General features: G+C 37.1%; 1 protein-coding gene across 1 annotated transcript; it reads right to left on the bottom strand.

Moving 5' to 3' along the window:
- Window positions 1–4,356: 4,356 nt before the first annotated feature.
- Window positions 4,357–17,641, bottom strand: LOC148075330 (calpain-9-like). Its single transcript, XM_087796526.1, has 20 exons — window positions 17,385–17,641; window positions 16,624–16,693; window positions 16,438–16,556; window positions 15,017–15,150; window positions 14,280–14,451; window positions 13,117–13,188; window positions 12,771–12,859; window positions 12,521–12,595; window positions 12,309–12,451; window positions 11,055–11,209; window positions 10,568–10,773; window positions 8,530–8,578; window positions 8,380–8,454; window positions 7,786–7,849; window positions 7,482–7,546; window positions 6,983–7,051; window positions 6,499–6,577; window positions 5,813–5,929; window positions 5,642–5,700; window positions 4,357–5,145 (listed from the first exon to the last, which is right to left on the bottom strand). Exons 1-20 carry the CDS (start codon window positions 17,598–17,600, stop codon window positions 5,119–5,121), a joined length of 2,055 nt encoding a protein of 684 aa, XP_087652652.1. The 5' UTR covers window positions 17,601–17,641; the 3' UTR covers window positions 4,357–5,118.
- Window positions 17,642–22,221: the final 4,580 nt, after the last annotated feature.

Raw genomic sequence — 22,221 nt, 5'->3', positions numbered from 1 at the left:
TCGTCAGGTCAGTTATATAGAAGCCATGTGCCCGCCCATCTTGGCTGAACCTTGTGCCGCTTAATTCTTCGGGGGAAAAAATAGGTTTTTTTTAACAACAGGTCAATTATGTCAGATGTGACTTTACATGCAAATGTACACAACTCTATTCACAAGACTGGTTCAGGCAGGAGCCTGGGTTGTGTAGAGGTAAATCTATGACACGAAACCGACGCAAACGTCTTTAGTTTTAGTCCCTGAAAAACGCAAGAGTTCACGAGGATCCAGTAATCCATGGGACTCAAGTGTCCTTTGACCACGTGTGCGATCAAGAATTGATACAAAAACTTATCCCACCAGGATCGGTTCTCAATGGCAGTGAAGCATTTAAGAAAGTCAACGTTGATCTCAATGAAGTGGAACAGGACAGGAAGACGTCAAAAAAAAAACAGATCTTGAAATCAGTGGGCTAAGGTGCTACTCCACGAGTGCCCAACATGAAAGCATGGAATCTTGATGAGATGTCTTAAAGCATTATCTAAACAAAGTTGTAGGGCTTCGTATCACTTGCCCACAGCAGCCAAAACATGCCACAGATACAGCGGAGGACAGCGTCAAGTGGTGGAGTCCCTCATCATGACCATCTTTTGAAGTTATTCATTTATAAAGTTCTCGCCCGTCTGAAATCTCGAGAATGAGAGGTTACGAGAGCTAATCTCACCCCGCTTTGTTTATAGTCCCTTGTAGGCTGAGACTTCCAGGATTGATGACATGCCACATGGCGTGACAAACCTCAACACTCAAACCAGACTAGGTTTTGTTATGGTTAACACAATTTTACGTTTCAAGACTTTAAATGTCAAGAACTTCTCAGAGGTTTTAATTAACCTTAGCATCGATTTCCTTGTGAGAAAGTTTGTTGTTTTGTTACATGAATCACTTAAACATAAACGCAAATGTTGGGGTTTTGTTCCGATAAACCGACCCCGCCCCAGTCTCGATACGTGGTGGTGGTAAAGAAGGACACAGACACAGGAATGAGTTTAAGAGAATATGCAAAGGTTAGAGAAACAACTGATAAGATTTGTTTTTCTTGGCAAAGCTGAAATTTATCTCAGTGACATCTTGAAGTTCTAAGGAAACGGCCGATTGTTTTTCTCAGTGCACAGGTGGGGGAATTCAGGGGGAATTCTTTCATTCTCACGCACACAAGGAGCAGGTTCAGGCAGTGACACTTTAAAAAAATATACATTATTCAATTTTAAATTTAAGTCAGGGAGCTTTAACTTGTTACCTTCGATAAAAGTTACTTTTCTCTTGAAAATAAATTCAATAAATTAATAGAACAAATTAATAATTATAATATTATTAATAATAATGATCAAAATAATATTTAAAGAAGTAAGAAGAAAAATAAATCCTTTAAAATTTAAAAAAATGATAGAGGAAGATGAGAAAAAATCAAAATCAAAGAACCAAAACTTTAATTAACTAATTAAAATCCATTTTAAAATCAGAGATCAATAAAACAAAATAGTAAATACAGATATGAATAATTAAAACAATAAAATTAAAATCAAATGGAATAACTTGAAAATCGATAGTAATAATAACCAAGTCAGAAAATTGCTATTAAATCTAATTGAAATATTATACCAATGAATTAAAATCATTAAAGTCAAAACAATAGTCAATTAAGAAGGTATTATTTATTTAACTACCTAATTAGTTGCATATACATACTAATGTTTATATATATATAATGTATATATAATATATAATATATATATATACTGTATATATATATATATATATATATATATATATATACACAGTGGTATGAAAAAGTTTGGGCACCCCTGTACATTTTCATGATTTTCCTTTATAAATCATTGGTTGTTTGGATAAAAAAATCCATTTAAATCTATCTTATAGGAGACAGACACAGTGATATTTGAGAAGTGAAATAAAGTTTATATGATTTACAGAAAGTGTGCAAGAATAATTTAAACAAAATAAGGCATCTGCATAAATTTAGGCACCCTTATATCTTATTGATTTTAATACCTTTAGCACTAATTATTGGAACTCAAAATTGTGCTGTGTCTCAAATCGCATACTAGCGTACTAAAAGTTAGTATTTTTAGTGCGTTAGTGCGTCTCAATTCTTAGTATGCGAAATTTAGTGCGCCATGCACACTAAATTGGCGTACTAACACGCCCACAAAACTGAGCATGGTTCGATGGACACTAACCACACTAAACAGCCGCCATCTTAATGACGTTTTAAACGGAAGTTACGTCATATATAAATGCATATATATTCATATACTTACAGGTGTATTTTCCGCAGCAGTAGGAGGATAAACGCGTCTTCGCTGCTGATACCAGCTTAAATATCTCGTTATTATTTAGATTCTCATATTTTTCTTTATTTCTTTTTCCAAACTTGCAAAACGTGCTGCCAGCAGGTGTCGGCGATAGCGTTCAAACAGCTGGTTGAAACCATCTTTAAATAGAAGTAGAAGAAGAAGCTGTCATGTGATTTCTGGTTAGTGTGTAGCAGCAGTGTTTGATTTGAGACATACTATTTGTGGAGAATTTGCGTACTAGTTAGTACATACACTTAACTGATGCATACTAACTTCTAGCATACTAAGAGTAGTATGCGATTTGAGACACAGCAGTTGTTTGATAACCTCAGTGACCCTTGACCTCCATACACAGGTGAGTCCAATCATGAGAAAGGGTATTTTAGGAGGCCAATTGTAAGTGTTTTTCCTCTTTACATCTTCTCTGAAGAGTGGCAACATGGGAGCCTCAGAACAACTCTCAAATGACCTGAAAACAATGATTGTTCAACATCATGGTTTAGGGGAAGGATATGGAAAGCTATCTCAGAGACTTAAGGTTTTCAGTTTCAACTATGAGGAACATTGTGAGGAAATGGAAGACCACAGGCACAGTTTTAGTTAAGGCCCGGAGTGGAAAACCAAGGAAAATCTCAGATAAACAGAGGTGCAGGATGGTGCAACATCAACTTGCTGCAGATGGTGTCACTGTGCATCGTTCAACTATTCAGCGCACTTTACACAAGGAGATGCTTTATGGAAGAGTAATGCGGAAAAAGCCTTTTCCGCACAAACGGGGTCGCTTGAGGTATGCTAAAGCACATTTGGACAAGCCAGCTTCATTTTGGAATAAGGTGCTGTGGACTGATGAAACTAAAATATTTATTTGGGCATAAGCAGGCGCGTTATGCATGGCGGAAAAAGAACACAGCATTCCAAGAAAAGAACTTGCTGCCTACAGTAAAATTTGGTGCCATCATGCTGTGGGGCTGTGTGGCCAGTGCAGGGACGGGGAATCTTGTTAAAGTTGAGGGGCGCATGGATTCGTCTCAATATCAGCAGATTCTGGAGAACAATGTCCAGGAATCAGTAACAAAGTTGAAGTTGCGCCGGGGCTGGATCTTTCAACGAGACAATGATACACTGCTCAAAATCTACTAAGGTGTTTATGCAGAGGAACAAGTATAAGGTTCTGGAATGGCCCCAGTCCCCAGACCTGAATATTATTGAAAATTGATGGCGTGATTTAAAGCGGGCGGTCCATGCTCGGAAACCATCAAACCTGACTGAACTGGAGAGGATCTGTAAAGAAGAATGGTCCCAAATACCTCCCACCACAATCCAGACCCTAATTGGAAGCTATAGGAAGTGTTTAGAGGCTGTTATTTCTGAAGAAGGAGGATGCACAAAATATTGAGTCATTTTTCTTTTGTGATGCCTAAATTTATGAACATGCCTAATTTTGTTTAAATAATTCTTGCACACTTTCTGTAAATCATATAAACTTTATTTCACTTCTCAAATATCACTGTGTCTGTCTCCTATAAGATATATTTAACTGGATTTTTTTATCCAAACAACCAATGATTTATAAAGGAAAATCATGAAAATGTAAAGGGGCGCGCAAACTTTTTCATACCACTGTATATATATATATATATATATAGCACAATTGACAAAGAGGAATAAGAGTGACTGTCTGAACCAATTACAACACATATTAAATTATGTTTTTTTTAAATCAACAAACTCGAATCTGAATGGTTAACACAATCCTTCGACTGAATTGATTGATTTTTTTTATTTTTATTAAAAAATTAAATGTATTTTCTGATTATGTTTAGGCCGGCAGAGAAGGCCTTTAGGTACCCAAAATACCCAGTGCTGCTGTACATATACATATTTTAAAGTTCTGAATAAAAAAAATACTCATACTTTAATTTTATAGTTTGAGTTTTGGAATTTTTCCTAAACAGTTTTCCGATAAGGATATCAACGGTTAATGCATTAAAAAAATCCCACAATATTGACAATAAATGTCTGTTTTATTTTGGAATACAGTCAGTATTAGAGGTATAAAAACATAATTTTCCAGAAAATGTCAACCGCTTTCACAGACCAGAATAAACCAACATTTAATGTGGGCATTCAAAAAATAGAATCAAACTTTATTCCCATCATTAAACACACCAAGATAAAATATAATTACCCATGAAAGACATTATTTACTTTAAATTAAGATGTATTTCAAGAAATAAAGTTTTACTCTTAAGATAAATATTGTTAATGTTAATCGATCACCATCACACCAGAATAAACAGTTCCCAGGATAATATAGGCCCAGAAATCTATCCATGACCTCAGTGTCTATAATAAACATTTAAACGATATATCTGCACATACAAATGACCCGTTTATTGAACTTTCCCTTTGGGCTCTTGTCCCTCAAACAACAAAATACATTTAATCTATAGAGATGCGGACGTAACCAGTATTTTCCCCTTCTATTAACTCATTTAAAAATATGCAGAAACCCATAAAAAACATTAAATGCTGAAATCAAGATGTTTCGAATTTAATTGTTAGAGTTTAAAGTAATGACCAGTAACCAAACTGAAAAGCAACTAAATACAACTATAAAAAGGTAGTAAAGTTATTTTAAAACATCTAGAAATAGTTTTGAAATTATTTGATTCCACCAGAACTTCCATCAGAATCTAGATTTTGTGTTACAAGCTCAACAATCTTATCGTAGCCACATTACGGCTCAGTGGTAAACCGGGTCAGATCAGCTGTATAAGGTCCTGTAGAGCCACTAGAAGAAAGAAAAGGAGCAAATTATAAAGATCAAAATCATAGATCTTGAAAGAAGTTTAAATAAGAATCATGAACGGTGGCCAATGAAGAAGAGGATGTGGAGATTGTTCTTAGCATAACCGACTGCTGCCTCCCACTAGAGCGGTGTGTATACAGGGCGGCCATCTTGGTACAGTGCAACTCGCTCCTATTGTCCAAGGTCTAGCCATAGTTGCTAAATTATCAGAAACAATCTTTTTTGTTATTATTATTATGATCCACGCAAACTTTAGCATAGCTACCTGTATGACGTTTTGAACGGATCAAACCGATGACCAAAGATCGGACCAAAATTCAGCAAATAATTGTATTTTAAGATTGACAAGTATCTCCTTCCCTGCAGTTGTTAATGCGCCACTGCCTCTGATGACCCTGTACCAAGATGGCGGCGCTTTATACACATCTGTCTACAGTCGATGCGGCGTCTATGTATACATGTCCATGGTAGTTAGTACCTGTTTGTAGTCGAGGGTGATGGTTCCTCTTCCTGTTATGTCATGGCTCTGAAATGTGTCTGCGAAAAGAGAAATCACTGATACAATGAATCTTTTTATTTCATGTAATTCTTCCTGGCTCTTTAGGTGAATCTACCTGGATTTAAATCAGTTTGAAATACAAACACTTACGGATAGTTGCCTCCAGTTTGAGCATGAGGTAGAGGAAGCCGGGGTAGCTGATGGTCCCATCAGGCTCTGTGTATCTAAAAACCACCAGCTGCATGATGAACGGGTTGGCATTAACACCTGAAGCAGAGACACTTCAGATCAGGTTGGATCAGAAAGTAGAGGCTGAATTTAAAACAAAATCCTAACTCAAAATAACTATCTTGTGATGTACACTCAATCCTAACAATATATAGAGAACATCATATAGCTGCTGTAAAAATAACTGAACTATAGTTTAAAGTGCAAACGATTATCTAATAAAAGTATGAAAAGGGGATAAAATGAGGAAAAGAGATAATGTTAGTGTAAGTGATATGAAAAAAGTACAACATGCGATGACATAAAAACAAGCAGTAAATTAAGATTTCATTAATTATTACTTTTTATTGAAAGTTCTTTCTATTATGACACACATATATATAGAATAATTTATATGTATATTATTTTGTCAATTTATCATGCGGGACAATAAACACTTAAAAAGTGTAAATGCAAAACAGGAAAAAATGTTCAACTTGTATGTAGAGTTAAGTAGTAATTACAAGTGTTACCTGCTTGACTCTCCATCTATGAGTGAGCTACAACGGATATAAACAACTCTGCTGCACTGAAGATCAGGATGAACTGATGAAAGGTGAACGTCTAACCTGCAGCTATCAGCGCTGGGCGAATTTCTTCGTGATCCAGAACCATGTTCTTGTTTCTGTCCAGGGAGATAAAGATGTCCTGACAGGAAGTTGAAAAAAAGGATCAGAGTACAACGAGCCTGGTTGGCTTCATAATATCTACCACACATCTTCTTCATCCCTGCCCTGTCTTCCAGGAGCAGCCCCCATTAGGACCAAATTAAACCAGTCCATTGCACACACAGGACCCATTGTCAGCTGGAGTCAAGACCTGCTATTTCTTCAACGACAGCATCAGCTGTCAAAATAGCTGACTATCAGCTACTAAACGTGAGAATGTTTTCAGATCCTGAGACAAAAAACACATATTTTCTTTTTTACATCGAGTCAATTATTATAACCACAAATTAATGTAATTCTGGAGTTCGATTTCCTCGCAAGAAATCCCTTGTGCAAACTTATTTTGTTTTGCTGCTTAGACTTTACATTTATTTCAACTGCTTACCGTCCACTGACAGATCTTCTCCCACAGGCACTTGAATTCCTGCCAGCTCAGCCGGGCGTCCGCTTGGCTCTAGAATTTGAATTTAGGTGAAGGGAAATGTGCTGATAAATAATAAACAAACAAAATGAAGATGAATAAGAGTGCAGGCAGGATGGAGAAGATTGTGATGGACTGATTGGTTTCAAAAGGCAATAGATGGCACAATACATTTGAAAATAATGCCACGTTTCATTAAATGATTAGATTAGAATTAGAGAGCACCATCTAGTGGCCTTTCAAAATTAAGACACTGACAAGATCAGAAGGTTTGGAGACAAGGTTTATAAGGATATATGTTTAGATATGTGGAGAGAAAAGAAAGTGTTGGACCACGAATGTTGATGAAGAGGAAGAAAACAATGAGGTTCATTAAGAAATAGTGCATGAAGTACATGGAGGTGACTAGAAGATGATCAAGGCTTCATTCAACACGAAAAACTAAAAATCTCTGTAAGGATACATCTCTCAAGGCCACAAAGGTCTTGCATTGCTCTAGAGACAACATCTTCTCTGAGCCCTTCAGGTCTGTAACAACAAGAGGGAAAAAGATTAACTTTGTTTATGGGGGTGACTGTATATTTGTGTGCATGTATTGGTCGGGGTGTAATGATCTGCGTCAAGTTGGTTCATGCAGGTTATGTGTAAAATGTTCATAATACTTTAAATACAAAATATAAGTTTGTGATCAGGAGAATTAGAGAAAATGATCCTGTTGCTAATAGTTACATTTGTTTGTGTACCAGTGGGTGACAAACGTTACCGACCTCCATATCGAAAGGCTTCATTTAGAAGGCTGTAGAGATGGTGTGCTTTAAAGGAGCCCGTCCTCTGAATACACACAAAAGCAGGAGAGTGTGACGAGCAGGCAACATAACACAAGTCGACAGACATGAGATTTCAAAATGACTGATTAAAAAAGATGCCAAATACAAATCAAATAAAAAAAACAATAATACATTAAAATGTCCTTAATCACCATCTTATTCCATGAATCATTGTTCAGACGGTAGCGTGGTTAGCTTGTGGCCTAAGAAGCTTTGTGTTCAATCCCAGCTCTTGCTGAGATTGTGGCGTTGTGTCCCTGAGCAAGAGACCTTACCCTGATTTCTCGTGATGGGTTGAGCTGGTGCGATGCGTAACAGCCTACTCCCATCTTCGTGTGATTTTGTGTGTGAATGTAATTTTGTGTAAAGAGCTTTGGATGTAGGTATTAGTGTGTGTGTCAATGGTTGTCCGTCTTTGTGTGCCCTGCCTCTCGCCCTATGATACTGGGATACGCTCCAGTCTCCGCGAGCGATGATGAGATGATGATCAGAGAAAATGTATGAAGTTTTGTTTCCCATAATCCAGCCCACTACCTTGCTGCAGTACTTCTTGTACAGGTCTTTCATGAGGTCAGACGGTGGAAGAGCAGTCTTGTGAGGAGGGTTGTACTGGCAGAGACATGAACAAGACATTTGAGTGCCCTTCATTTTTCAACAGCGGTAAATGTAAATCCTGTGTCTTACCACCACCGTTCCTGTCGGGACCTTCGGCGGCAGCTGTTTCAAGGCTTCACTGTAACGAATGAAACCCACAAAAGGTTATCAGACGAGGCGATCACAGAAAGACGGCCAGAAAGCAGATTGAGCAGAGGTTGTTTCCTAGAAATGCATTGTGGTGTGCTCAAATGCAAGGCCTGGGGACCACAAAAGGCCAGAAAGACATTCTTTGCAGCCCACAAGAGCTTGATATATGTTGAACTAATATCTAATTCAAAATGAATAGTGTTCAAAATTAAATTGCCAAAATTGAGAAATTGTAAAAGTAGAAACAGCAGTGGCTCGAGTGGTGTTGAAAGAGGACAATGTATTTTACAACTAAACACAGAGATCGTTCATGCCAGGGCTGTCAGACTCAACCACACATAAAGAAATAAAGACTGATATTGGATGCTGTTGCACAGTTTGATTTTTTTTTTTTTTTTTTTTCCATGTGAGAGTGGCAAGAAGGAACAATTCTGCACAAATGTTTGTAAACCATTGCAACTGAGATTGAGGACATTCTTTGGGTGAGGGTCAGACCCACGACAAAGTTACTGCATGTGTTACAGATAAAGGAAGTAACTTGTTAAGTGCTTTAAGGAGTTGAAGTGTAATGTAAGTGTGAAGAGGGGGAATACCCGAGTAGGTTTTTTTATTTTTATTTATTGTATCTGTTAATTTTCAATTCTGTTGATTTTCTATTTGTTTGAAGTCTGCCAGAAGACCGAATGACTTTGATTTAATTAAAGCATTTTATGTCAATTTTATCTCATTGAAATATGGCATTTAATCTTTGGTTGGTCTGTGGTACGTACTACCCTAAAACTTAGAACTAATCTTTGATTTTTGATGAAGCACTAACTGTCGTGTTGCTTGGAATTCTCTGTGAAGATAAAAAGGGGAAACTGAAAAAGGGTTTGGCTTGTTTATACCTACATTTACACCTCACTGCTCTTTCAAGTCAGAATTAGGGTTACAATTGTTAGATTAAAATTATCATATGCGTATACGCCATACTTAAATTAATGCTAAAAGATAAAGTAGAAGTATAAATTAATCGCTTGATCTAAAGAGCGGGAACGTTTGACTACACATTTATAATCAACATTTCACTCCAGACTAATTCACTGTTTCAAGACAAGCTTGAAACAGAATTAGAGATACGAAACCGGATAATTCAAACATCTGTTTATCTGCAAATCACACCTTAAATTGTAGATCAAAGAACGAAGCAAGAAGGGGGAGCGAAAGACGAAAGAGAAAGTGACCCAAGCCTGAAAACATTTGAATAATTAGATTACAGGAAGACAAATTAGGATGACTCTCAATGGGGGATAGGTGGCACAGGGAACTTGAAAGAACCATTTGGCCGGAAAGGACGACCCCCTGGGCGGGAAATTTGACTTAAATGTAGCGGTGTTTCTACAGATCTGTACAGTCGCCGGGAGAAAGTGTGTCTGGTTGATCGTAATTGAAAGCTTGTATTTTCTTTGACTTGAAGCGGTGAAAAAACGACCCGTTACACACTCTGGATTGTTCATCTTTCTCCATTAAGCGAATAAGACCCCGGACGGCAGTGACGTCGTGGTTGAGCGACAGAAGCGACTCCGTGTTTTGATCCTTTTACAATAACCAACAAAACCATATATTTCACCTGTTATATGTCAAACTGTACAATATCTCTTTTGGGATTTTATTGTGCATGTGCATTAATGCAGCAAATATATTGCTGTACTGAAACACCAAAACAAGAATAATTAAAGTAATGTTCAGGTCATATTACTGTAGTGTAATGCCTTAAAAATTGTTATACAGTGATATTGTAATGTAACTTATCAATTTGAAATGAGATCAATAGGTGATAAATAATGCATTTTAATTCAAAGTTACTTATCCAACACTATAATATTAATAGGGATTTATCTATTAAGAAAGAACAATCTTTTGCAGAATGTGTATATCTCACACTGGCTTGTATATTATGTCCTAAATGCGAAGTGAAAACAATGCATGAAAAACTCACTTAGCAGCGTTTCCTTTTTCTGTCAGACAACGCAGAAGAAAGGCTCCCCGCTGATTGGCATTGATGGTGGATGGAATGATGATGTAGTTGCCGGGTGGCAGGGAGCCGCGAAGAACAATTTCACGGCGGTTTTGGTGTTGAATCTTGAGAACTGGCACTTGTTGCTCCAGGTCTTCAGCTTGTAGAAAGGTTTTGGTTGGATGAGCCTAAAGGAAGAAGATTCCGATTATTTTCAACTAATCAATGTCAACAACCACATAAAGTGACTGAATACAGGCATGTCTGAAGTGGAGCCCTGGGGCCATTTGTTTGGGCCTGCTTTCCATTAGGTACAGTTTTATCCAACTTATTTTAAAATTCTGTGTCAAGGTCAAATTCAGGGTCGAGGTGACAGAAGGGCCCGAAAACAAATGTGTTTGTGATATCCCTTTTTTTGCCTCTCGATCACCTTGACCCCGGGATAACACAAGGGTTAAGAAGTCTTTACCTTGTAGACGTGAAGACCGATTTTGAGCTGAATGTCTTTACGTCGTTCGTGCTTCTGCATCAGAGCAAAAATGAAGGAGCAAAGTTTTGAAGGAGTTGATCCGCTGTCCGTATGTTTCAAGGCGAAATGAAATTGTGTGTTTTGCCACAAATAATCTGAAAAACATCAAAGTATCTGTAATGACTCATCTGTTCCCAGGTAACATAAGCATTAATTAAATAAAAACATCAGATCATTCTACAGCATCAACAACTCCTACATTTAAGTCAAAGATTGAAAATGTGTAGAGCGAAAACACGATCTCTAAAGCACGGGTGAAATGGAAAATAGAACTTTAAATCAATTTATTTTGTGAAATGTTTCACTGAGGTGGTAAATTCTTCAATTGCATTCATCTTGAATAATTTCTTGTAAATAATAAAACACTTGTTCAAAGCTCTGTCTATCGGTTACCAGAATGATGTCAACGGGTGAAGATCTAATGCAAATGCTGCTGTTTAGTATGAAACATTGCAAATAATATACAGCAAATATTTTGACAAAATGCCTCGTAGATGTGTGGCAGCGGACCTCTCCAACATATATAGACCAGAAACATGTTTAAATGTCCTGAAAATGAAGAATACACAGTGGAGTTCAGCTGACTTTCATGACTTCACCTTGCTCAGATCTGTTCATACAACCATAATACAATTATAATGATTGTTAATATTACTGTGTAAGAACATTTAGCTCATTGTGAAACTACCTTTAACTTCAACACGGACATCCATTCATATTCTACTGCTGACGCCTAACTCAGCTACTTGATGGATACCTCAATAAACCTATGAATGTTTTAGAACTGCATGAGGAAACCCTCACAATCACAGGATAATGGTACAGACTCTACACAAAAAGGCCACAGGTTGCTCGAAGCAAACCAGCAAACTCTTTGCTGTAAGGTGGTTGTGCTAAAACAACACTGCCATGCGCCTCTTATTATGGACAAAATATGAAAAGAGTACTCATAGTTTGAAACATAAAAGATGAAGTTGTTTCTCTGGTGTTTCTAGTACTTAATTGTGAAACCTTTGCATGTGAAGTAAACAATAAACCAGTGGTCATTATCTGCCTCTTCTAGGGTTCTGGGATACACGTTTTTTTCTCTTTCACTTGAGTTAAGTCAAATACGAGATCATTCCGCATTTCCTATGAAGAGGGTTCAAAATGATGATCCGAGTCTACCAGAGGCACTCGTCACTTTGATTTTACCTTTGCATCCTCCAGCTGTGGACCCTGGAACCCAGGTCCCGTTACACATGGTCGTAGTCCAACTGCAGCCTTCCATGATCTCGTCGGTCATGTGACACACCTCAATAAGGTCAAAGGTTCGTTCAAAATCGGATACTGCCATCCTGTTGGATGGAGTTTAAGACAAAAGTTCAGAAGTTCCCATCACATCTTTTATTTATAATACAACCTACCAGAATTGCCCCTCATCCTTATCGATTCGACCAATTCTCTTCTGCTCCTTCTGACTCACAGTTGACCACTCAGTACTGGGGAAGAAAGAATGATGTTCAAATCAGCACATCATCGATGAGACAAGACAAATTTCTCAAAGTCCAGCAGCTTATTGCTCAATACTGAGCACCGGTGGAATGTATGAAAGGGAGGAAATTAATTGAATCATTCCATTTTCAGAAGTTCAAAATGTTAAAATTCTTCACTGACCCTTTATCACTCCACGGTCCTTCCGACTCAGTGTCTCCCCAGGGGTTGAGCACTCGAAGCAGTGTCACAGGACCATTACTTGTCATGACCTGTAACACACAAGTGAAGACTATTAATATAGAAGCATGTTTCGTGAGATTCTTGTTGACCTTTCCATCCTAGCAGAGAGAATTAGTGTAAATTCTGTCGCATCATTAAAGTAAACTCAGATTACTCATCCCTCGATGACAGGGAATATTTCAATTATAAGTTGGATCATGTTCCTTTATCTGATTAAACAAGAGGCTTTGAAAAACGCATTATATCCTCTAAAGCTGCCTGTGCAAACAAGAGTTTATCTACTCACCTGCTCGACTCCTGTGAGCGCGTAGGCATGTTTGAAGATGATGCAAAATGCATTTCTTTCCCCAAAATCACCCTGTGGGTAAAAACGACAAACAAGTCAAAGTTTTTCTATTTAAATGTGGGATAAAGGTCCTACACGAAGCTTATCCTGGGGATTTTATTTGGCCCCAAGTCATTTCTCTCAGCTCCTCTGATGATAACATAGCCTGGGTTTTTAATTTCCAATTTCCTTTCATATGTTAGCCACAACTTTTTATTGAGGCTCTTTCACAGGTTAGAAAAAAACATGTATTCATTGATTGACATTTTTATGTTATTTTGATACATCTTCAAATGGGACCAATGACCAATACTTTAATTGACATGTCATCATCTAATCAATGAGATGGACTAAAACATCTGGAGGCTCTTTGCATAAATCCTTCACCTAATGCATTGTTTTCAAAAACGAGCGATGTCAAATGTAAACAGTGACATCATCAAACCAAATGAAGAAGGTAAAAAAAGAAAAAAAAAAGCATGTTTATCAAAACAGGGAACTGACAGACATACACTTCTTTACAGTATTTAGGAATCAATATTGACACTAAACACTGGCAGTAGCTTCACACTATATTTGCCCATACAAACACACACAATGTTTGTGACAAAAGCATAACATTCATTATAAATTTTTTTTTTTTTTTTTTCTGGTCGAAAAATGTATGATTTAGTATTGAAATCTGCTGAAGGGATCCATATGTCCCTTGGGCTATATTCAGGACAAACATGAATTCTCCTTCAACTCAATTAAATTTAATTATTTTCCTTTTTTGTTTATGATTGCTGGAATAAACATTGCTGAAAAAGAAAAGGCGGCCTTTGTCCATCAGATGTGACTTAACTAGAATGGGAATTTCATGAACGAGCACAATTTTTATTTTAAATGAGTAATATTTGATATTTTATGTCCAAAGTTATTATAATTATTTTACTATAAATAGGCTAATGTGTTCCATTTAAGAAGGCATTTAAATAGATTAAACATAAATCTTATTAAGTAAAGTTAATCAGAAATCAATGCATTATTCTGTGACAGAAACGTTATGAGGAAGGAGGATAATCCAAAGCTACATCTGAAATAAACAGAAAAGGATATGGGCCTATTTAATGTCTCTACCAGACCTGGCGGTTGGCAATGTTGATGAGGGCACCTCGGGTCAGCTGGCCTTTGAGATGTGCTGCAAGGTTTCCTTTAAAACTACGGACGTCGATAACCTCAGTCACCCCGCCGGTCATGTCAACCATGGCCTCGTGTGGCATGCCCATGTCGAGCGATGTGTAGCCCCCTTTAAACCTAAGACAAAGAAGCTTTAGCTTTTGGCAAACATGAAATAAGGTATGTATGTATGTATGTATGTATGTATGTATGTATGTATGTATGTATGTCCGTCCGTCCGTCCATACGTCCTTACGTCAATCTAATCCATCCATCCATCCATCCATCCATCCATCCATCCATCCATCCATCCATCCATCCATCCATCCATCCATCCATCCATCCATCCATCCATCCATCCATCCATCCATCCATCCATCCATCCATCCATCCATCCATCCATCCATCCATCCATCCATCCATCCATCCATCCATCCATCCGTAATATTTGACAAAAGAATGTCGTTTTTGAATCCACAACTGACTTTTCACATGGTGCTGCATGAATCAGTAGCCTGTTGCAGAAGTTGCATCTCTAACATGTTTTTCCCCCAAACATTTTATTTGCATGAGCTAGTTTCTTTATCCCTTTTACATTTCCTCTTATTTTAATATAGCCTTTTACTGCTGCAACTTTGCAGTTTCCATGTCAGTCTTTATAATATGATGTCAATGTTAGATTATTTCTTTAACGTGTACTCACTTGGCATAGGCCTTCTCCAGAAGGCTGCTCCAGAACTCATTCCTGGTCGCAGAACGCAGGTAGACGAGTTTGTTATTTTTAACGGGCAAACGGTCGTCGACTACCACCTGCTTCCAGGTACCACAGCTCCAGAACTAGAGCAAGAGAAAGACAACAGAAAGATCTAAGTTGTCCACTGCTCATCGTGCTGACAGGCGCTCAAAGCAGCTAAATATATCTTACAACACACGGCTCATTCTATCTAACAATAAAGAAGATGTGGTAGCATGTTTGAAGGGAAATTATCCAAACAATCTTGCAGGTGTGGCATAACTCAAAACAACTTTTGGCAAATCTCCACCTCCAGGGTTCATGTCTAAACCTGAAACTTGCAGCTTTACAAACAGAAATCTTTGTAGACTTATGTTAATATCCTGTCATGTGTTTCAAAGACAGACTTTAAAAGGCCTCAGGTTGAACTACTTTTCAGTGTGACTAAAGTATTTGAATTGAAAAACGTTCCCAGTATGGATTGCTACTGCATTTTGCTCATTGCTCATGTAAGTACAACTGCTAATTTGGGATAACGTGCAATTTAAAAGTCCTATTTGATGTTGTAAAAATGTGTCTATGATAATTTAATCCTTGTGGTTCACCTTGACCCAGAGACAACACTTGGGGTAAAAACATGTATCTTTGTGTGTGACTGATACACCCAAGTTAACAAATAAGATGCACCCACACATTGTTTTATATTTGTAAATTCTATACAATCGTATACTTTGAACGATGCATTATTATTTAAATTGCATAATTTAAAATGATAAACATTTTGAACTCTAATCAAACATTGTTCAACTGTAATAAAATAAATATACTTAAATAAAAACAATTAAAAAAAAGTAATACAAAATTAAATTGTAGTAAAGCATTTTTTAACAGTTTTCAGCTGATTTTATGTGTATATGATATATATATATATATATATATATATATATATATAGGTGTCTATTATATTTGGATGTAAGGTGTTTTCAAAGAAATGCAAATCTCTTTAATAGACACTTAACTAAAGTAAATAAAATACTTCTTTGTTTATATCAGACTATATTCAGTTGGTCAATAAGATATTTTTATTTAATAAAAGGGAGTTGTTATTTACTTACTTGTTATTTTTTTTAATTTTTTTTTTTTAGAATCCCTTATTAGTCCCACGAGGGGAAATTCAACCATTCACACATACTGATGCGAGTAGGCTGCACACTTGCGCCAAGTTCACCATCAGGAGCAATCAGGGTGAAGTGTCTTGCTCAGGGACACAACGACACAAGCTTGTCTGGAGCTGGGATTGAACCTGCAACCTTTTGGACTGCAGGCAACCACTCTACCATCTGAGCTATGTCACAATTTCTCTTACCTTTCAACAGTGTTGAGATTTTTACCTTGAAAATGAACTGGCCGTTGTATCCATTTTGGAAGCTTTGCTCTTCAGGCACGACTTTCTTTAACAGACATGGATGCAGTGACAGTGAAGCGATGGCAGACAGTAACCAGCAGTCATCTGAGGAGACACGTGTCAGTGACCAACATACAAAGATGTCAAGTATAATGTTGAGTGTCTGACTTACTGACGCTTCCCTGGACAATATCCAGGTGTGTGGCTCCCCCGACAATAAAAGCAGGCGACTTTACCAGTTCCTGGAACAAAAAAGCTAATAATTCTTTTTTTTTAAAGAGTGTTGTATATGTTGAGGAACATGTAAGAAAAAGCCAGATACAGAGAGAAGCATATCTAAACCAGATAAAGCCAACGAATTACATATTGGAAAAAAGAGAGATCCCAGGTGGCATCCAAGCATCTTGTGCACTTATTCACAACTAAAAGAAAGATGGAGATAAATAGATGTATTTGCAAGAAAGAGGAAAGAGCTGAGCCAAAAAGCTCTCTGATAAATGTTACTCTCAACTACGGTTAGTGGGTATTGTTTAGGTTTTAACTGTTGCCACTGTACTTTTTTGTTTGTTTGTTTGTTTCAATATTTTTATTGGAAAACGAGAAATTAGATCATACTATACATCACAAAAACTTTATTTGACTTTTCCTTTTTTTTTTTTTACATACATAGAAGACAAAAACCGAAATAAATTAAAAAACAAAACAATTCAATAATAATAAAAAAAATAGGAGGAAAACAAAAGGACAATACAAGAAATCAAACAACTCACCCACTCGCACCCTCCCCGTATCCTGGCATTCGTAACGTAACCTCTAGATACGTTAAAATAAAGAGTAATACTTCTAACCACTCTCAGTCGGAACAAACAACGAGGTAAAAATCACAATCGTTTTTTGAGAAGAGCTCAGATTCAAGTACTTCAACTACTTTGCCCCTGGTCTTTTCCACGTGATTTCCCGATCCAGGTCCAACTCTGCACGGGGAAAGTTTGGGTCCACAAACAGCCTGTCTTGGACTTCATCCTGAGGCGGGCCAGAGTTTGACCGACGATTTCTCAGATAGCGCTCCGACTGTGACCCGAACAGCTGGTCGGGGTTAACCGAGTATATGTCATCATCCGTCGAGGACAATCTCGTGGACTTCTGCATGTCTGCACGATGATAGCTGGGTCTGGAATGTGAGCAGCGCCGTCAATTGGTCTGTCTGCTTTCTCTTCGTCAGGTCAGTTATATAGAAGCCTTCTACCCGCCCATCTTGGCTGAACCTTGTGCCGCTTAATTAAAAAACGTTCCTTTATTTTATTTTTCTTCAGGCTTAACCCACTTGTAACAACAGGTCTATTATGTCAGATGTGACTTTATATGCAAATTTACACGACTCTTTTCAAGACTGGTTCAAGCCTGGGTTGTGTAGAGGTAAATGAATGACACGAAACCGTGAATTAAGTTTTTTGAATGTATTGCAAAAATAAGTAGACAATGTTAGGACAGTAGGGGAGTGACAACAAAAAATATAGTAATAAAATAATAGGCACAAGCTGTGTGCAAAGAAAAACAATCCGACGCAAACGTCTTTAGTTTAAGTCCCTGAAAAACGCAAGAGTTCACGAGGATCCAGTAATCCATGGGACGCAAGTGTGTGATCATGAATTGATACAAAAACTTATCCCACCAGGATCGGTTCTCAATGGCAGTGAAGCATTTAGGAAAGTCAACGTTGATCTCAATGAAGTGGAACAGGACAGGAAGACGTCAAAAAAAAAACAGATCTTGAAATCAGTGGGCTAAGGTGCTACTCCACGAGTGCCCAACATGAAAGCATGGAATCTTGATGAGATGTCTTAAAGCATTATCTAAACAAAGTTGTAGGACTTCGTATCACTTGCCCACAGCAGCCAAAACATGCCACAGATACAGCGGAGGACAGCGTCAAGTGGTGGAGTCCCTCATCATGACCATCTTTTGAAGTTATTCATTTATAAAGTTCTCGCCCGTCTGAAATCTCGAGAATGAGAGGTTATGAGAGCTAATCTCGGCCCGCTTTGTTTATACAACAAGTCCCTTGGAGGTGGAGACTTCCAGGATTGATGACATGCCACATGGCGTGACAAACCTCAACACTCAAACCATGGTTATGGTTAACAAAATTTTACGCTTCAAGACTTTAAATGTCAAGAACTTCTCAGAGGTTTTAATTAACTTTAGCAAAGATTTCCTTGTGAGAAAGTTTGTTGTTTTGTTACATGGATCACTTAAACATAAACGTAAATGTTGGGGTTTTGTTCCGATAAACCGACCCCGCCCCAGTCTCGATACGTGGTGGTGGTAAAGAAGGACACAGACACAGGAATGAGTTTAAGAGAATATGCAAAGGTTTGAGACACAACTGATACGATTTGTTTTTCTTGGTAAAGCAGAAATCTATCTCAGTGACGTCTTGGAGTGCCAAGCTCAAAGTTCTAAGGAAACGGCAGATTATTTTGTTTTTCTCAGTGCAAGTGTAGGCTTGACCTGACCGTAAGAATAGCTGATTACATAAATTCTAATGAATTCTAATTCTGAATCCCGTAAGTTTTGACTTCAGGGAGAAGCGGGAAGCACAGGTGGAGGAATTCAGGGGAATTCTTTCATTCTCACGCACACAAGGAACAAGTTCAGGCAGTGACACTTTAAAAAAAAAAAAATATTAAATTTTAAATTTAAGACATAATGTGTTTGTTTGTTTGCTGCTGAGCTCAGTGTGTTGCTTGTAAGATCTGTGTGAATGTCTGAGAGTGTTCTTTATTAGATGAGTGTGTTCAAATGTGTTTTATGAATGTAATAGTTAGTTTGATCAGGTGTCAGTCAGACCTCTTTATTTATCTACCCACAACAAAAATACAGTATCTATTCTAATTTATGCTTTTGCTTATTCTTAACTATTTTCTTTAATTAATATTCACTTCAAGGAGATTTCCTCTTGGTCTGAAGGTGATTGGTTTATTCAACTAGTCATGTCACTAGAATGTCATATTTATTTTCTTATTTCATAGATGCTGCAGTTGTGGCTTCTTAGGTGTAGGCAGTTTGACTTAAAGGCTCTTCAACCTTTATTTTATTTTATTTGTGTTTATTTTCATTTATCTCTTAATCAATTCTTTTTTCTTTGACCTTCCCTCTTAAAGTATTTCAGATCTGATGTGAGTAACCCACTCATAATAATATTTACCATTGTTAGGGGTTTCTCTGTTCCGAGGAACCGACCCCTCCCCAGCCTCGTACGTGGTGGTGGAATGAAGGACAGACACATGGATGAGTTTAAGAAAAATGCTTGTTTAGTGAATTATGCAAAAGTCAGAGACAAACTTACGTGAACACGGGCGCTAGCAAGCAGAGAGATCTATCGCAGACGTCTTCAAATGCCAGAACGCAAAGATCAGACAAAATGGTGGATCTTTATAGTAGAATATTCAGGTTAACGCCTCTTGTCAATTGTGAATGTATGATTGGTCAGTAACTGTAAACACTTGATTCTAAGATGGCCGTCGCACGTGGTCGTAGTGGAAACTTACTGAAGGTTTGTTGTTTTCTAGAGAGAGTTTGTTCCCAGCTTCTTGCTGGACTGTTGTGTCTTTCAGTGGGAGTTTTCAAACAGGTGTCCACAGATTTGCTGGGAGTCTGGGATTGTTTAATCTTTCTGTGTGTGCAAGGCTTTGTGACCTCGGCCTTGTGTTGCAGTCAGTGAATCCAATGCAAGAATAGGATTATTTAATATGAATTAAATATGAAAGATTATCAGTAAATCAAGTGACTATTTGAAATGTGTTTTAAATCTAGATGATTGATTACAGTAAAGTTGTCATTTCCTTACACCATTAAGTTAAAACAGAGTAAAAGTTCTTATTTTCTTCCCTGTCAGGGAGCTTTAACTTGTTACCTGCAGTAAAAGTGACTTTTCTCTTGAAAAGAGGAGGTCAATAAATTAATAGAACAAATTAATAATTATAATATTATTAATAATAATGATAAAAATAATATTTAAAGAAGTAAGAAGAAAAATAAAGCCTTTAACATTTTAAAAAATGATAGAGGAAGATGAGAAAAAATCAAAATCAAAGAACCAAAACTTGAATTAACTAATTAAAATCCATTTTAAAATCAGAGATCAATAAAACAAAATAGTAAATTAAGATATGAATAATTAAAACAATAAAATTAAAATCAAAAGGAATAACTTGAAAATCGATAGTAATAATAACCAAGTCAGATAATTTCTATTAAATCTAATTGAAATATTATAGCAATGAATTAAAATCATTCAAGTCAAAACAACAGTCAATTAAGAACGTATTATTTATTTATTTATTTAATTACCTAATTAGTTGCATATACATACTAATGTTTATATATATAATGTATATATAATATATATATATATATATATATATATATTATATATACATTATATATATATATATATACAGTGGTATGAAAAAGTTTGGGCGCCCCTGTTCTTTTTCCATGATTTTCCTTTATAAATCATTGGTTGTTTGGAAAAAAAAATCCAGTTAAATATATCTTATAGGAGACAAAAACAGTGATATTTAAGAAGTGAAATAAAGTTTACATGATTTACAGAAAGTGTGCAAGAATTATTTAAACAAAATAAGGCATGTGCATAAATTTAGGCACCCTTATATCTTATTGATTGATACCTTTAGCACTAATTATTGGAACTCAAAATTGGTTTAGTAACCTCAGTGACCCTTGACCTCCATACACAGGTGAGTCCAATCATGAGGAGGCCAATTGTAATGCTATGTCTCAAATCGCATACTAGCGTACTAAAAGTTAGTATTTTTAGTGCGTTAGTGCGTCTCAATAGTACGCCAATTTAGTGTGCATGGCGCACTAAATTTCGCGTACTAACACGCCCACAAAACTGAGCATGGTTCGATGGACACTAACCACACTAAACAGCCGCCATCTTAGTGACGTTTTAAACGGAAGTTACGTCGTATATAAATGCATATATATGCATATACTTACAGGTGCATTTTCCGCAGCAGTAGAAGGATAAACACATCTTCGCTGCTGATACCAGCTTAAATATCTCGTTATTATTTAGATTCTCATATTTTTTCTTTATTTCTTTTTCCAAAGTTGCAAAACGTGCTGCCAGCAGGTGTCGGCGATAGCGTTCAAACAGCTGGTTGAAACCATCTTTAAATAGAAGTAGAAGAAGAAGCTGTCATGTGATTTCCGGTTAGTGTGTAGCAGCAGTGTTTGATTTGAGACATACTATTTGTTGAGAATTTGCGTACTAGTTAGTACATACACTAAACTGATGCATACTAACTTCTAGTATATTAAGAGTAGTATGCGATTTGAGACACAGCATAAGTGTTTCTGCTCTTGGCCAGTGCAGGGACGGGGAATCTTGTTAAAGTTGAGGGGCGCATGGATTCGTCTCAATATCAGCAGATTCTGGAGAACAATGTCCAGGAATCAGTAACAAAGTTGAAGTTGCGCCGGGGCTGGATCTTTCAACAAGACAATGATACACTCTCAAAATCTACTAAGGCATTTATGCAGAGGAACAAGTATAAGGTTCTGGAATGGCCCCAGTCCCCAGACCTGAATATTATTGGAAATTTATGGCGTGATTTAAAGCGGGCGGTCCATGCTCGGAAACCATCAAACCTGACTGAACTGGAGAGGATCTGTAAAGAAGAATGGTCCCAAATACCTCCCACCACAATCCAGACCCTAATTGGAAGCTATAGGAAGT

This window comes from Callionymus lyra, chromosome 7, assembly GCF_982586985.1.
Source record: "Callionymus lyra chromosome 7, fCalLyr1.hap1.1, whole genome shotgun sequence".
In the NCBI taxonomy this organism is placed as follows: Eukaryota; Metazoa; Chordata; class Actinopteri; order Syngnathiformes; family Callionymidae; genus Callionymus; species Callionymus lyra.
This window is presented reverse-complemented; position numbering and strand designations above follow the sequence as displayed.